This window comes from Spinacia oleracea, chromosome 2 (assembly GCF_020520425.1).
Source record: "Spinacia oleracea cultivar Varoflay chromosome 2, BTI_SOV_V1, whole genome shotgun sequence".
Classification (NCBI taxonomy): Eukaryota; Viridiplantae; Streptophyta; class Magnoliopsida; order Caryophyllales; family Amaranthaceae; genus Spinacia; species Spinacia oleracea.
The window spans coordinates 56688077-56704950 of NC_079488.1; the positions used below are offsets into that span (position 1 = coordinate 56688077).

The 16874-nt window shown below is 36.1% G+C and overlaps 3 protein-coding genes across 4 annotated transcripts; 2 read left to right on the forward strand and 1 right to left on the reverse strand.

The window, feature by feature from the left end:
- Positions 1 to 287: 287 nt before the first annotated feature.
- LOC110806038 (protein FAR-RED ELONGATED HYPOCOTYL 3) lies at positions 288 to 1302 on the forward strand. The gene is made up of 2 exons (XM_022011677.2): positions 288 to 411; positions 863 to 1302. The coding sequence occupies exons 1-2, from the start codon at positions 288 to 290 to the stop codon at positions 1300 to 1302; spliced, it is 564 nt and encodes a 187-aa protein (XP_021867369.1).
- A 451-nt stretch (positions 1303 to 1753) lies between these two features.
- On the forward strand, positions 1754 to 3093 carry LOC130467434 (protein FAR1-RELATED SEQUENCE 5-like). Its single transcript, XM_056835939.1, has 4 exons — positions 1754 to 1965; positions 2054 to 2209; positions 2257 to 2572; positions 2653 to 3093. Exons 1-4 carry the CDS (start codon positions 1754 to 1756, stop codon positions 3091 to 3093), a joined length of 1125 nt encoding a protein of 374 aa, XP_056691917.1.
- Positions 3094 to 3247: 154 nt separating this feature from the next.
- Positions 3248 to 16157, reverse strand: LOC110806041 (DNA-binding protein RHL1). Of its 2 annotated transcripts, XM_056836834.1 has the most exons (12): positions 15431 to 16136; positions 14880 to 14990; positions 13266 to 13352; positions 12949 to 13172; positions 11498 to 11578; positions 10635 to 10821; positions 6095 to 6134; positions 5951 to 6006; positions 5793 to 5841; positions 5187 to 5230; positions 4448 to 4486; positions 3248 to 3577 (listed from the first exon to the last, which is right to left on the reverse strand). In XM_056836834.1, the coding sequence occupies exons 1-12, from the start codon at positions 15752 to 15754 to the stop codon at positions 3542 to 3544; spliced, it is 1278 nt and encodes a 425-aa protein (XP_056692812.1). In that variant the 5' UTR covers positions 15755 to 16136; the 3' UTR covers positions 3248 to 3541. The 2 variants fall into 2 exon arrangements, 1 of the variants encoding a protein (XP_056692812.1); XR_008927840.1 differs by lacking the exons at positions 3248 to 3577; positions 4448 to 4486; positions 5187 to 5230 and adding an exon at positions 9091 to 9358 and having other exon boundaries at positions 5800 to 5841; positions 15431 to 16157.
- Between the last annotated feature and the right edge of the window lie 717 nt (positions 16158 to 16874).

Here is a 16874-nt window from a genome sequence, read left to right on the forward strand (position 1 = left end):
TCACATACCTAAACTGCCTTAATTTCCAATTAACTACACAATTGGGTTTTTGGTTTTGGCTGGATACCTATGCACGCATCTCAGTGTGCATATGACCTTAAACGACGTCGTTTTGGCTGTTTTTCCTTCAATCTCACATTCCTTCCTTAGCGTCAGATTTCTTTCCTATTTTCCCTCTTTCCCTTTGCTTATTGATCGCGCTGAAATCAATTCAAAATTTTCTCTCTCCTCTTCCAAAGCCCTTACGCAGTTTTTCTCCTTCAATTTCGTTGATTTCAATCTCATCCATGACTTCCTCTGTTTCAACATTATGCTCTATGAATGATTTTACTAGCCAAGCTTCCATTGATGCTATACTTATTGAAATTAATGCTGATAATTCCTTAATACTCTCTGCGTTGATGAAGGAATGTGAGTTTGATTCAATTATTTTATTTTGTTTTTCTTTTGTTTTGCGATTCTGATTTTCTGGTTTTAAAAAAAATAATTAGTTTCTATTATGTTATTAGCGATTTTGATTCAATTGTTATTAAAATAATTCTTATGTATTTTTTACGTTCATAGTTATATTAGGTTCTAGTTTGAAGAATTGTTTATCCGTTTTTTTATGATTTTGAATATTTTCCAGATTGTATTATTTTCTGGAAAATTTACAGATTTTGTTTTTGATGATTTTGAACATATTTCACCTATATTATGAACATGATTTTTGTTATTTACTTTTGTGAATATTTTTGTTGTTGTGATTACGTTATTATTACAACACATTTATTGAAGTTTATGATTATGAACATTTGGTTTTAATATATGAACGTCGTACAATCTAAATTGAACATCATCTTTACCCTCTATTTTTTAACAGTGTCTAAAGAAGTAGTAGTGGTTGAAGAAGCATCTGCATCAGAATTAATGTTAAAAGAAGTTAGGAGTGATAATGAAGCTTATGAAATGTATAATGTCTATGGATTTAGGAAGGGTTTCAGTATTTGTAAGGGATTAATTAGGACCAGTCGTAGAACTGATTTGTGGATTATGCGTAGATTTGTTTGTACTGCTTTTAAAGACGTTAGGTTTGTGGATTCTTGTTTTAAAGATGTTAAGAAGGAAACATTGAGGAAGTATGAGAGGTCTGAATTGCGTACATGTTGTACTGCTTTTATTCAGCTTTGTATTACCAAGGATGGTGTTTGGACTGTAGTGAGGCATAACATGACTCACAATCATCATATGATTCCCGCTGCCAAGAGATACTTGCTTAGGTCTCAAAGAGACATTACAGAGGAGCAGCCTCAAGTATCCTAATGCAATGAAAGCCAGTGGTTGTAGAGTGTCTCATCTGCTTCGTTCAATGAGAAAAGAAGTCGGAGGATCTCCTAATTTAGGGTTTATTACTGCTGATGCATACAACGCTTTGGCTGCTGAAAAGACAATGAAACTTGATGGTAAAGACTGTAATCAGTTAATTAGGTACTTTGCTCAAAGACACTCTTCCGAGAGTGATTTTTATTACGATTTTGAGTTAGATGAACATGAACATCTAATTGGAGGGATGAAAGGATGAAAAGAGATTATGAATATTTTGGTGATTTATTGGTGTTTGATACGACATAACCGGACAAATCAGTATGATATGATATGTGCACCATTTGTTGGAATGAATCATCATTGCAATAATGTTGTTTTTGGTTTGGGGTTCATGGTTAATGAGCGTATTCCTTCTTTTATTTGGTTGTTTGAATATTTTTTGCGATCAATGGGTGGCGGAATACCCCAAACTATAATGACAGATCAAGCTCCTGTCATTGCTGCTGCTATTAGGGATGTGTTTCCGGGTGTTAGGCACCGTTTGTGTACATGGCATCTTGGAGAGAATTCAAAGAAGAATATTGCTACTTTTCCTGAGTTGTTTAGTTATCTTCTGAAGTACTGTGATACTGTTGCTGAGTTTGAACATTATTGGCCAAGGTATATTTCCTTTTATTCTTATGTTCAATTCTTTATATGTATTGTTCAATTCTAAACATGTAATATTCATATTCATTTTAACTTTCAGATTCATTAAACACTATAAGTGTGAGAAGAATGTATGGTTGAATAATTTGTATGTGATTAGAGAGCATTGTTGCCGTGCGTATTCTAAGGATTCTTTCTCCGGTGGAGCTTTGTCTTCTCAAAGGAGAGAATCGACTAATAATTCTATTAAAGATAGGTTGAGAAAGACAGATGGTTTATGTGATTTTTATCACTTGTTTTTAGATGTTATATCTGCATGGCGAAGCAAAGAAAAGAAAATCACCATGATTATCGTGTATTGAGGGGCAATCGGCATATGGATGCTGCCAATGTAAGTATACTTGTGCATGCAAGGAAGGTGTACACTAGTTATCTATATATGAAGTTTGAGGAGCAATTTCTGAAAGGAATTTCATTGAATCAGGAACGTACATTTGAAGATGCAGAAAAAGTTGTTTATCTGTTATGGAAGCCTGCTATAGCTGATTTGATAAGGCATGAGATTATGTTTAACAAAATTACATTTGAGTCCAATTGTACATGCAAGCATATTTATGAAGTGGGTTTATTGTGTTCTCATATTCTTCGTATATATAGTATACAGTGTGTTGCTATGCTACCTGAGCAATCATTTTGAAGAGGTGGACGAAAGAAGCTATGTGCAGTGCTGTTGTGGATGAACAATCCTCCAAAGCAAATGTTGTTCCCGCTTCTGTTTGGAGATTCCAAACTATGAGGAAGTTTATTCGTTTTGTTACATCTTGTCAAGATTTCCTTGAAGTTAGAGTAGAAATCGATACTGCATTTGATTTGTTAAGGCAAAAGGTTGAGACTGTTAGGGGTGCTATTGATTTTGCAGAGCCGATTGAGGGCATTGATGTTCCTGGTCACGATGGAAAGGATGGTCCATCCATTAAAGATCCAAAAAAGGTGAGACAAACGAGAGGCCTAAGGATATTGTTGAGAAGGAGTGTAACAAAAAGAAGGCTTGGAGGAAATGTGCTGAAAAACATGCTGAAACTGTTAAAGCTAAAGCGAGTTTTACCTAGTTTTCAGCTAAAATATATCCCCCCAAGTTAAAATACGCCCTTTCTTTTAGCTAGTTTTCAGCTTTTCGTTTTACCTACGTGGTAATGAGATTACTATACCTCATCTAAGAAATAGTATCCCCTAATAAAAATATTAATTAATTCCTCAAAAGGTTCTGGTTTTATTTTTTTTTTGAGATGAGAAGTATTTAACAATTTCATAAGTAATATATATAAAAAAAAGAATCCGAGAATCTTATACAACCAAAATTCTTCAACAATGCCCTCTTTAAACTTATAATGCAGGAAAAACAATCAATCGAAAATAAATATCATAACTTTTTCTCTAAAAAAACCCTGGAAACTGGAAAGCCCTTTACAATGTGGAGTTGTTGAGTTGTCTGTCTACCCGTCAAGGGATTGCGAAATCCGACAGGAAGGGAGTAGGCCAAGTAGGCCACTACACATGAAGTTCTCTAGGAGATAACAGACCAAATATTTCAACCAAGCCAATCGTCATCACTTGCATTCATTTCCTAAATAAATAAATAAACAGAAACGAGTTTAAGCATTTCAGCAAATATTATCTCTAATACTCCGTACTTAACAGGTCCTGAAACCTTCATACGGAGTATATTTTATTTTCCTTTTTCGCGAATGAAAGCATCAAATATTTCCTCCGATTTTTTTTTTACTTGCACCATTTAGGTTTGGAACAAAAATTAATAAAAATTGTAGATAACAAAAGGAAAAAAGAAAAAAAAAAAGTAACAATGGTAAATATAAAATGTAAGGATAAAGTGGGTATTCAGTGTGTGACCATACCAAAAAACATGTGAAAACATATCATAAAAAGGAATGGTGCACGTAAAAAAAATACGGAGGAAGTATGTCACAGTGGTTCCTCATCACTTCCATCAATTCCCAAAGGAAAAAACGAAAACGAGCTAAAGCATTTCAGCAAATTACCAACATTGCTAATGAGCCTCACACAACCACAATTGGAATTGATCCACCCACATGAATAACTTCCCTTAACACATCTACCACATAAACCCCCTTGGAAACGCCTGCATCTACTAGATTTTGAATAGGAAAACTCAAATAAACTGGTAAGAAACTAACTTACAAAAAATGGAAACCTCGCCTTAAAAGCTGGTGTAAAACTAAACTGATGAGTTGAGACAACCCCCCACGCCGCGCACGCACACACAAACGAATCTCATCCTTCCTTCAACCCGGCCCCCTTGAAATATTAAAAGCCCAATCGGCCAACTTACTTTTCCTTACACTGTTCTACTCAACAGCCCACAAGCAACTAAACCAGGAAAGTTCAAGAAATAATTTGTGTATTCTGAAAATTAACTAGTGTTGAAAGAAATACAAAAGAGAAAATAGGATGTCACCTCCGAGGCATTTGAGGATTCCTCAATATCATCTTCAACCTGCAAAAGGTAGGAATAAAAGAATACTGTCAAGCTAGCAACAGGTACAAAGTCATAAATTCCAAGATCTGAAGGGAAAATAAATTCTTTTACGTTATTGTATCTGTCACTGGGAGATGTTAAACTACCAATTGGAAACCTATTTGACATGAAGAGTTATCTCATTCAACAATATAAAAATAATCTTCAGAGCTGATTTCTCTACAAGATCAAACCCTAGTAAACCACTATGCACACAGATGTAAGCAGGAAAACCAAAGTTCGACAACAGAAACTAGAACTCCGATAGGTAAAAAAAAGTGTCAAGGGCAAGTGTATAGAAAAAAAGTAAAAGAGTTGCTCAGTCGCTCAGAAGGGGTCATTCTGTCACTGTATGGGCATAACAGAACATGAACATAATGGTGTAAGTACATCGTGTTGAAGAGCTACTAGACTTGTAATATAGCTGAAACTATATTCTTTGAACTAAATTTCCAGGAGATTTGGGGCATTTCAGAATTTGAGGAGAAACAAGAATCAGAGCAAGTTAAATCCCACACCTTCTCTCAATCACTTTTTGGACTAGGAAAAACCAACACAACCTGATCAAGACCACATGTTTCACATTGAATAATGGTACAAAAAATACAGCATGCTCCATCAAATTTTGATGCAATGATCATTAGATAAATACATAAAGTGCGTTAATAGAATAGAATACCTCAGAGAGCTCAGCTTTCTGCTTTTTTCTAACACTTTTTGCCCCTGTAGAATTTGAACAGTGACAAAAACAATATTGAAAACACAAATAGAACAAAGGATTAAAGCTAAAAATGTGCTCAAAATAGAAAACAACCTTTGCGCACTGAATTAAAGGAATTTTAAAAGGATCAGAAGACAAGAAATTAGTGTCCAAATGCCTCTGTTTTTCAACTTGAAAACTACATTTCTCTAACTGGAAAAAGGAAGTCCAAGTTTCGCTTGACGCAAAAACCAGGAGTTGTGCTTTAAGCTATCTCAAAATCAATCTATTTGTTTGCGATAGGAAGACAATGAGAAGTTAGCATAACCTCCAACTTATCATGAAGGACCAATAAAAGAAATAAAAAGAAATTCGGGATGTCAAAATAGAAAAGATTTTCATTTAAACATATACACCCAAAGTTTCCACCCGAAGAAGACAAGGAAGCCCATCCATTGCCCATAATAGATTTGTAGAGACCGTAACTTAAAACAAAGATCACAAACCAGGGGAAAGGTCTCAGTTAAGCCAATCCACCAGAAATCGCATAACGGGACATGTATTGAATGCAATCAGTGTATGTACCTGATTTTTTCACTTGAGTGACAGTTTCTACTTTCTTCTGCTCTGCAGCCTGAACAACAATTTGCATCAAGATATGGACCACACAATTATCTCAAACAAACTATTCCCGTCAAGGATAGTATACTAAACTATGTAAAACTTCACTATGTTGGTTATACCTTCACTTTTTTGATATTTAATTTTGAACTATTCAGCTGCATCTCCTCACTAGAAACTGAAAAAGGTCAACAATTGCACATTTCTGAGCATTCCACTTATAACAACTTAAATAACAGTGCATGCGAGTGAGGCAAAGTGGAAACCTTTACAAGAAGCGATCTTTTTCGAACTTCCGGATGTATTCTGAAAATTATACATCAAATGAGAGATTCTTAGAGTAATAATAGAGACATTTCACTACGTAATACAAAGAGAGGCAATAATAACACCTTCCTCCGTTTTTTTTGTTGCAACATTCTGCATTTTACACTATTCAGTATTCACACCCCATACTTTGATTATCTTGGGTGATTTATAATTAAGAAAAAACATAGTCATGTGGAGTCTTGTTAGATTCGTCTCAATGTATTTATTCAAAATATCAACTTTTTCGTAAAATTTTCATTTATTGGTAATTAAAGATATAAATGGTTGAAGTTATGCGTTGGCAATCGTGAAACAGGAAAAAGAAATTAGAGGGGTTCAGGAAATTGGCGGGGTGGAACGGCAGCACTTTGTGGCTGACCAGATAAGTGTTTGAAAAAGCGCAAAGCTCTAGGGCAAAGGGATTAATTAGCTCGGCGAACCATTTTGGAAGAAGAGCATGAAGCGTGGTTTTTTTCGCTTTATTGGGGAAAAAGAATCTTGTTTTATTTTATGTTGGAATCTTCTCTTTTTATGTTGTCACTAAGTTGCCCTATTAATCCTTAACAATAGAAAGTGGGCCAAGAGTCCAAAAGAAAAGGAAAAAGAAGAAAAGAAGAAGACATCTTTATAATATATTCGTTTCCTAGTGAATAGTGCATGATAAACACTCTGTTATATGTTTTGTTTTTGTTAAAATAAAGAGTAATAAGGAAGCAAATCTGATGTTCGTATATTTTAGTAGTTTAAATACTCTCTTTTAGTCGGATATAATTGCACAATAGTAAATTGACCTTTGATTTTTAAAAAGTGCGCTTCACTTTGATGTGGCACACGCCATGCGCTTGCGCATTGCGCTTAGTCTCTAGGACTCTTATCGCCTTAGTGTGCCTTGCACTTTTTTATACACAGGACCAGATCATGAAGAGCTATGACATTTTAGTATGAAATAATCAGAATTCAATTAGTTAAAGAAACAGAAAACAGGAAGTACATATTGTTTAGACAGCCATATAGCATCATGAATGGGTGAAAAGGGCAGATCCAAATATCCAGTGCATTACTTATAAAGTGTTTACTAAAAACTTTCAGAAATTGAATTGAAAAGAAATCTAGCTCAATATTTTAGTAAATGCTCAAGAGTGAAAGTTACACTAGGCCGGTGGTTCTTGGGAGCATGGCCAACCAGTGCCAGACACTCCAAGGGGCGAGTCCATGGCACACATGCCAGTTAGGTGGACTTCTGCCGTGCACTTGCCAGCTTGTGTGTGACCTGACTCACCTTAAACATTTTCCAAACTTTTTCTTAGTTATAAATTGAATATACCGGCCCAAAGGATCCCTGTTGCGCCTCATGTTGTGTTGTGCCAATCTCTTAAGCACGACCCACAAGGCCACAACCCATATAAGAGCCATCCTGTCGTTCGTGCTATGCCATGCCAGCTTGCTTGCTAGCCAGCCCGTTATTACTCAGGAACAAAGTAAGTAATAGCCTACGGGCACGAAAGAAACAAGAAAGCCTAGAGACAGGATCTCCAACCAAATGTTCTTAGTTTCCTAGCTTCATCTTTTGTTCCAGGATATAAATATACTAGATCTAAATGCACGTGATGCGTGCTTCAAATTTCGAAAAAACATGTTGACAACCATTTCAAAAGAATGTGCAAAAAGTGTACAAAGGATAACAGTTTATGCCGAGAAAGTGAGAGTCATTTGAGTGACCAATGACTATGCAATAAAGGCATAAAGTAATAGTTTCTATTCCTAGCTCTATTTTACAGAGCTTATATTAGGTTTTAAGTTCCAATTTGACTCTTATGCAATCCTGTGGCCTATCGCTGAGCATTGAATAAAAGGGAAAGTTTAAACCCTTAGGGCATGCTTGAATTCGGGGTAATGTATTAATTAAGGAGGTAATAAAAGTCAAACTTAAGAAACTAGAAGCGAATATAAGTAAATATAAGGAAGAATGAGGTAGAGATGGTGTGAGTGTAAAGGGGGATATGTAGTGATGGTGTGGTGAGAGGTGAAGAAGGGGGGACTTACCCTCATTAAGGGAATAACAGTTATCCTAGGGTAGGGGTGGGTAATTATTACCCTCATTGTGGAGGACGGGAGGGTAATAATTCCTTCATCACTTTTTCTTCCTCGTGCCACCACTACCGAGTTATTTCATTTGTCACCACCTTCTCTCCTTTAACACCTCCTCTAATCGCTTATTTTTTTTCCTAGTTTGACATTTTATTACCCTCTTAACACATTACTCTCAATCCAAGCATTACTCTCAATCCAAGCATGGCCTTAGTGTTAAGATAAGCAAAATGATTTTGCACCCCAAAGAATGAGAACTATAATGTAGAGCTCAATATATCATCAAAGAAAGAGCCTAAAAGGTACAGAACTATGTGCCTTATAACTAATAAGAAAGCGTTTCTTCGTTACAACCCTTTATTAAAGATAAGAGACTTTAAATTTCCTAGCAATAAGTTTGTAGAACATATTAGGTGTACCCGGGTGCACCGTGCACCCTCTCACATTTTCCCCTTACATGTGAGGAGAACATGTGAGAGGGACTAGCCATGGGCATTGAAATACCCTTGGGTGCACGGTGCACCCGCGTGCACCTAATAGTTTTCTATAAGTTTGTATCCTTCACCCTAGAGTGACTAAAAGGAAATATTTTAATCCTTCCCTATTATTGGTTTGTCATTTTCAACTGATAAGAAAAAAGTACAGCAAAATTCAGTTCATTTATTGAAAAACAAGTTCACATTTACCGAAAATAAGTTTAACTAAGTAAAATTAAGTTGATTTCAGCAAAGTTAAGTAAATTTCGTATACACCAATATAATTATGATTGAAATCATAAAAATAATTATAACCTTCACCATTTAATAATATTCCCTCCGTGTGAATATAATATTTGCGTACAGTGAAGAGGGGAGAGAATAATCACCTTAAAGTTTGGGAAGTTGCTCCTACCACTGTGGATTGGTTTTGGATGAAGACTTACAACGGATTAAAAGTGGTCCAACTCTCCTTGTCCTTTATGAATGTGGTCGAAGCCCGTTTTCATTTATTCTAAACTTTAACAGGGTTTGACAAATGCAGTCTATATCAACTAGAAGCAAAATGATCACATGAAAGTGCCATAAGAGTACACAGCTACTGAAGGAAGACATGGCAATGAGTAAGCACGCATAAGTGATCCTTTCCATTTGTACCTGTTCACCATGCTATTACTAGTCATAACCTTGGTTCAACTTCAAATGCTTAATACTGCCTCAGTGGCCCACCAGCCAAAGCAGTGCAGCAGATATTGCCCACTATTCTTTTAACAGCTGCCAGCATCCACTTTTCTAATAGTTTGATTGTTACCATGACCACGTTTTTAACCAAGTGTGCAAGGAAAACCTCAAAAAGATAATTCACAGATTGCTGCTATACGTACTCAAAAGAAAATCTATGAAGGTAATAAGGAGGACATTTAACTATTGAGCTTAACATAAATATTACGTGCAAGGAGAGCATCATTTTAATGCTTTGCAAACATAGACTTATCTGGAATGCTAGGAAATTATGGACTCCCAAGACCAAACTCCACTTTGATATCACAGATCTAGATCAAACAGTGAAATTATCGAAAAAGACAATAATGCAGGGTAATATTTTCTTCTACTGATTGATCAAAGAGTGATCAAAGATGAAGTTCCAGGTTTCCACAAAAAACTTTTTGAGTCCAATAGAAGTTTTTGATGATAGTGTGAAGAATCTAAAAGTGCCTACTGAACTGGATAAGGACAAAAAAAAAAACCAAACAAATATTTTACAAGTATGAACGGCACATTTAGGAGACACTGATATGGAATGTTTCTGATAAATGGCTTGGATAAGTTTTGTGTTCTCAGGATTATCATAAGCATGAGACCCATTGCATAACACATTGCATTTTAGCAATTAGGATTTGGATAAGTTTTGTGTTCTCAGGATTACACATTGCATTTTAGCAATTAGGATTTTCAAGGGGGTTGAAGAAGATAATTGACTGAAGAGGATGAAGGTCTTTAGCTGCTTCTCCTCAATGCACAGGCACACAGCATGATGGTGGATGACTATAGAATAAGGATTTTCAAATTAAGCTTTAACAACTATCAGAAAAATTGATAGTATTACTCTTGGACATCATTTGAAAAATAATCAAGGAACGAATCTTCACAACAATATAGGGTTGACACTTCTACATAAGGAAAAAGAAATTTGAAAATGTTAAATGGATGTTCATTCTGTTTTGACATGATCTAAAGGGGTTTTCTTCTGGAATCTTCTGTGTTATTGGGGTTAGAGGTAAAGACACCTTATCATGATGCTATTTCATTTCCACTTCTTAACAAATTTATCTTGTCCTAAGTCCTAATAGGAAAGGTGTATACTGAAGAACTAGCCCAAAAAATCTCTTTTTTTTCTATGAGAAATTTGACTAGGAGCAAAAAAGATGCTTGCCTTTTCTTCAACCTTCTTAAACAGAGTTGATATAGTGGATTGAACAAGTGAAGTACGACATGATTCCTTAGTTCCAGATTTTGACACGGGACGCCTAGGCGGTTGTGCTGTGTCTTCAGATGCGTGCTTTGCTTTTGGACTCTCTGGATTACCAAGATCCTGATCAACTGAGCGCGACTTGGAACTCTGTGCTTATAAATTAAGGTTGACAATTTTTGGTATTGTAGAAAGAAATCATTCAGAGACTCAGAAATAACTCTGAGATATATAAAAAGAGGGGGAAAGATAATTATTTAACGAGGAAATAAGTTACTCAGAAAAATAGGAAACAGAACTCTTAGTACCAAACAAGTATCTCACAGTAATCCGTATCAATATGCATGACTCACAAAAGAATGCATCTACAAGCACAGGACACAACATATCTCTGGATCACAAAAAATAAATAAAAAAATTTGGATCTAAAAGCAAATATTCATCTGTGAGTAACAAACATCTCACATTCACATTAATGGTCTCCTGCATCTATGAAGTAATCAGAACATGATTAGGGGAAAGTGCTAGTAGAGTATTACATAAAGAACCATGTAACCCTCCAGCAAACGAGCTAAGAAAAATTAGTACTTTTCCACTAGATTTTTTTAATAAATAGTTCATAGTTTTTTTGTTCATGCATTACAGCGCCACAATTCACAAAAAGAAGGCTGCAATACTTCATACAACCATCTATAATTAAACCAACACTTTTAGCTGTAAGAGTTCTTGGGAGGGACTTGGTTATGCAACAATTCAAAAGGAGAACAAGACAAGACCAGCACAATATACTTCCAATGTGAAGCCAAAGACAGATAACATGAAGGATATTAGCAGTGTCCTCATTTAGTTCTCCAGACACATCACTGGCACTCTCAGCAGGATCTTCCCCTGAAGAAACTTCAGCGAAACTGGACCAAGGAAGGAAGGCAACAACATCAGCCTCAACTTTGATGCCAAGCGAAACACAATAGTCAAAATGCTATTGACCCTTGTGGCCCTGATATTAAAAGACTACTAAGGAAGCTGTTTCTGAGAAACTCGCATACTCTTTCACAAATGAAAGGAAGAAAAGTGATACTGTTATTAGTAGCAGTAATACTACTGTAGTAACAAAAACAATAATAATGATGACAATGAAGACCAAGATGAGAATAATGTGGTACTCCCCGGAGCAGAAATTGACACTAACTCCAGCAACATTGCAGCAACGACAACAACATCCAGGATAATAACAACTTTATAACACTTACAGGCATATTTCGATCAACACCAGCATGTATAGCCAAAGAGACACGAAAAAATAACAGATAAACAAAATGAATCACCACATAAATGACAATAGCCAAGAGGTGAAATAGAAACAAGTGGCAGTAAAGAAGAGCCTACAAACTGCAAAACACGCAGATAATGAGACACACACAAAGAAACAATGACGAGGGAAGAGGATCTGGATGCCTTCACTTAATTTGCCCACACTTAAGTCTCGTCTCTCACAATTTCCTATCAATTACCTTCATAAATTTCATTTTATTTAATTTTATCTTACAGTACAGTAACATAACCAACGAAGCATCCTTATCTCAGCCACCACTAGTTTCTAGACAATAGACTTCTGTTTTCTTTACTATTCAAGCAAAGAGATATTATAGCAAATACATGATTTCCCTATAAAAGGTACACCCATTTCATTCTGCTGAATGTAGAAGAAAGGACTAGAAAGAAGGAAATCAAAGCACGAAACATCAACACTAGATAGTGATAAGCAGGAAGCTTCAGGTCATATCTCCAAATCTTAAACAGAGAACCACATCCATGTATATGATACTTGGACGCACGCTGCTTCCTTGCTTCATGTGTTGGAGGCATATGTTAATGGTCGAAGAAGATACCTCAATCATAAATTCAAACTCAAAATAAAGTTCTTTGACAACAAGTCAACAAGGGAATCCGCTAAGCTATTCTTGAAGAATGGAGAAGGTATTCAGATAAAAGCCATAGAGAAAGAAAAGTCAATGCTCAATGCAGCAGAAAAGACAGAGATATGGGAAAGAATTGGTGTAATCACATGATACAGGGACAACTCGAAAGCAAACCCTTCTTGCATGTTAAATGGAAATTAGAACGCATAATACAATAGCGTAGAGTAACGAACAATGGGTTTTAAGTTTTTAACTTGCTTTACTGCTCCGTGGCAAGATTGAAATTTATGACATTTCTGCGGATATAAGATTCAGTTGGTTATTAAATATTTAAATGTAACAGAAAAAAGGTTTCATACTTGAATCTCTTGCCAGCAGTCCTTCCTGATTGCCTGACTGGCGTGCTGTTTTCCAGATCAATCAGATTTTGACACCTTTCAGGTGATATAACTTCTGTTTCATCAATTGGTGACCCAGGTAGTGATTCTTCTTCAGTAGACTTGGTAACTACTTTCATGAAATCTTTTCTTCTCGTAGGAGTTGAACCAGCACCCCCTTCAAAATCAACCTCGGGATGCTTACCCTGATACCAAAGGGACATAAGATTATAGTTATGCCTACAATTACCACATAACCAACATATATTTTCTGAATATGATTCATGAAAAACAGAAACCTCATATAGCTCTTCTGGGAAATCCAATCTGGCCTCATCTGGGTTTTCTTCTTTCTTCCCAACCCAAAATGCATCAGAAAATACTATCTGCATATAAAAATTATAGAACAATCAGAGTAGATGTAAAACCCAATGTACATTAGTTGGAGCTGGTAAAATACAGTCATTCACAGGAAGCCTCAGAATCAGTCACCACATCATGTAATTTGGTCAGTCTTGTTCAACTTTATTCCCCCCCCCCCCAGGCCTTCTACTGTGATGGAACGTTTACTTATGTAATGAGACATGGTGATGCTGCAGATATGTAACAAACAAAAAGTTATACTTCCTCCATATCTATATAGTTGCAACATACACCTTTTCACACATTATCATTACCCCATTGCCTCAAAGAGGTTCCCACAAGAAGCGGGGTAAGGGGGGGTCGGGTGTACGCAACCTTACCCTGCAATTGCAGAGAGGTTGTTTCCAATTGACCCAAAAGCGATAACGGGACGACCATCTTCTACTTCATGGAAAGGAAGCACACTTTAAGAAAAAGGAATCAAACTTCTTCATTATGAGGGCATAAATAGAAAGTGCCAATATTTTATTTGGTGGGTAAGAGGTTAGGAGTTAAAAAAGAAAATAAAGTAAGGATATAAATGTCACTGCATACACAACAATTTTCCATTTATAGTTTGTTGCAAGTATTGTGATGTTTCCGTTTTAAGGACGTGTTGCAAGTAAAGAAAAACAGAGGAAGTACTACATAAAACATAGATCCTGAAGGAAGCAATTGAAAGGCCTTCCCCTTGAGAAACAATCAGATTGATCAGCTAGCAGAGGTTCCCATAGGAATGAGATTACATGTTTACATGATATAGATTCTTCAAGTACCATTCCCACTCCTCCTGAATCAAATAAGTATGACATGAAAAACTAGAGAAAGATATTGAATCTTAATCTATATGATTTACTGATAACTATCTTCATTCGATATGATTGGAGAAACAAAATTACAACTATATGGACCCTATAACATGTAAAAGTTTTGGAAACAGATAAAAAATAACCCAACTTTTTGTCCATTAAGCACCCTCAAATCTTAGATATGCAATAAATGCCAAATCACTGTGCTCATATTGAGATGCCATTTTCTTTTCTTTTTCTTATGTATTCTTTTTTATTCTCGTCTTGTTTTGAATGTCTGGTATTCGATTTTTTTACAAATTAATTAAAAAATTTATGTTTGGTTGTTTAATTCTTTCCAATAGTGAACCAAGCATTGCAAATGGGATATAAAATCCATTCCAGTATTAAACCAAACAACTTTAGATTGGTAAGGGATTTTGAATCCATACCCCCTTGGTATGAGATTCCATACCAATGCATTCCAATCAATGAACCAAACAGCCACTTAGTTGAACCTTATCAAGGGCATGCATTATAAATTACCATCCTTGGATGTATTCCTCGACTTTAAAAAAAGTAGCATGACATGACATCTTTATAAAAAGATGATCTGCCTTCTAATGTCATACTAAAAGTAACTTAAGAAATCATATAAGCTTAATACTTTCAATCTAACATAAGGCGGTATCAGAGAAAAACAATAGGGCACAGAAAACTCACCATGGTGTCAAAGCAATCTTCGCACATGACATTTTTGCCACCTCTTGAAAATTGCAAAGTCAAGTATCGATTCTTCGGGTACACAATGGTCCCAAACAACTTCATCCTCCCCTGTTTCATCATTCGAAAACCTCATAAATCTGGCATATATTCTGCTAAACAGAACAGTAAGCTTATTCAGCATGTGAGTTTACATAATTTACATAAAGTATTGGGAGTAATACCCTAGACTTGGGATAAAATCCATTCTTGCAGCATGTTAATTTTCTTTAAAAGAGAAAAACGGATGAAACACAGGAACCCCCAACATTTAAGAATTGCCACCAATCAGTAAATGAGAAGTTGAGAACAAAATCCCAAATTCACTCAATAATACGTATTTGTTACTCGCAAAATTAAGAATTGGCAAACTAAGTTTATAATCAAAACCTACAAATTTAATAATTACAAACAATCAGCAAATGAGCATAAAATCCAAATTCACCTAATATTCACCAAAAAAAGGGCAAAAACAACACCCAAAGAACAATTTAGGTGAAGAACAACATTACCTGAGGAAACTCAAGGTAAAGGATGGGATTTTTGGAGCCCAAATCAGTGAGCTCACCAATTTTACCCCCAGAAATAGGGGCTAAAAGCCCAGAAAAAGAGAAAAGATACCGATTTTTCCTCTGGGATTTCTTGAGAATATCTTTGCCATGGTGTTTGATAACAGTTTTGGACGGATGAAGAGGTGTAAACCCTTTAGCAGGAGTTTGTGAAACAATGTTGTTGGTGTAAGCGAGGTTTTTGAGTCTCTTCCGTTCTTGTGCTTCTGGGTTTGCTTCTTCTTCTTGTTGATTATCTGCCTTCTTCTTCTTCCTTTCTCTTGCCATTCCCCTTTGCCGTAGTGAGATTGTCTGCTTGAACGAGTTTGCAGTAACCTACTGGGGTTGGGGTTGGGATTGGGATTGGGATTGGGATGGGCGGGAATATCAAACAATTGGGTCTGTTCGAGGGATATTGTGTGTATGTTTGGCTAGGGATGTTTGGGGATTCCACCGGGCATTTTTAATCGACGTCCGCGTTTGTCAAAACATCCGCATATTTTTAATGAAAGGACAATTTTACCCTTTATCCTTCCCCCCTTCGCTCCTCCCCTTTTGAGCAATTGTTGCAGACCACTAACCATCGTGCCATTCTTGACGACCAACCACCATAGGCCGCTACTCCCACCACCAGCTTTTCCACTCAATTTTCTGTTTGTTTACTGGGAGTTGAATTTCTCCAGATACTTTTTATTTAAGACTGCCAACAGTTTCGTTTAAGGATATGGTAATTTCCAAAGCTTGACCTTTAACGTTTCCTTCATCAATATTGGGAACGTATGTGTTAATTTTTATTTTATTTGAGCTCACATTTTATTATGTTAAATTCAAGTTATATTCTGTTAATCTCATGTTTTATTCAGTTAATTCATTTTATTCGTATCTTTTTCTCTTTCCACTTTTTTTTTAGATTTCCTAACGATTTATTTACGAAAATGCTATTTTATTTGCACTATTCACAAATAACAGTTATTGATACACGGAGTATACTTTTCCTGGGATGCGACTATGTTCTACTTCCTCCGTGTTTTAATATAAGTAACAATTTAACCGCCGCAGGGTTTTTAAAAAGATGAGTTGATTTTATTAAAATAGAAGTGGGTAGTGGTTATTGATGTGGCCTAAAAGAACGCCACCTGGCTGTACCATTAAAGCCCAGAAAGAAGGCCCAAAAGCCCATCAGCAGGCAAATCTCAAACCCACATGCACACGCAGGGCCAAGACCCATCAGTGGGTCATGGGACCCACCTGCTCAGGAAGGAGCCCATTCTGCTATTCCCCAAAGAAAAAGGCCCAAACGCTTAAGAGGCCCACTTAGTCTAAACCAAGCCTCCAAAACTTAGCAGGACACATGTCCTGATCTTGCATAACATCCAATAATGCAGGACCAGTTCCCAAGAAACCCTAG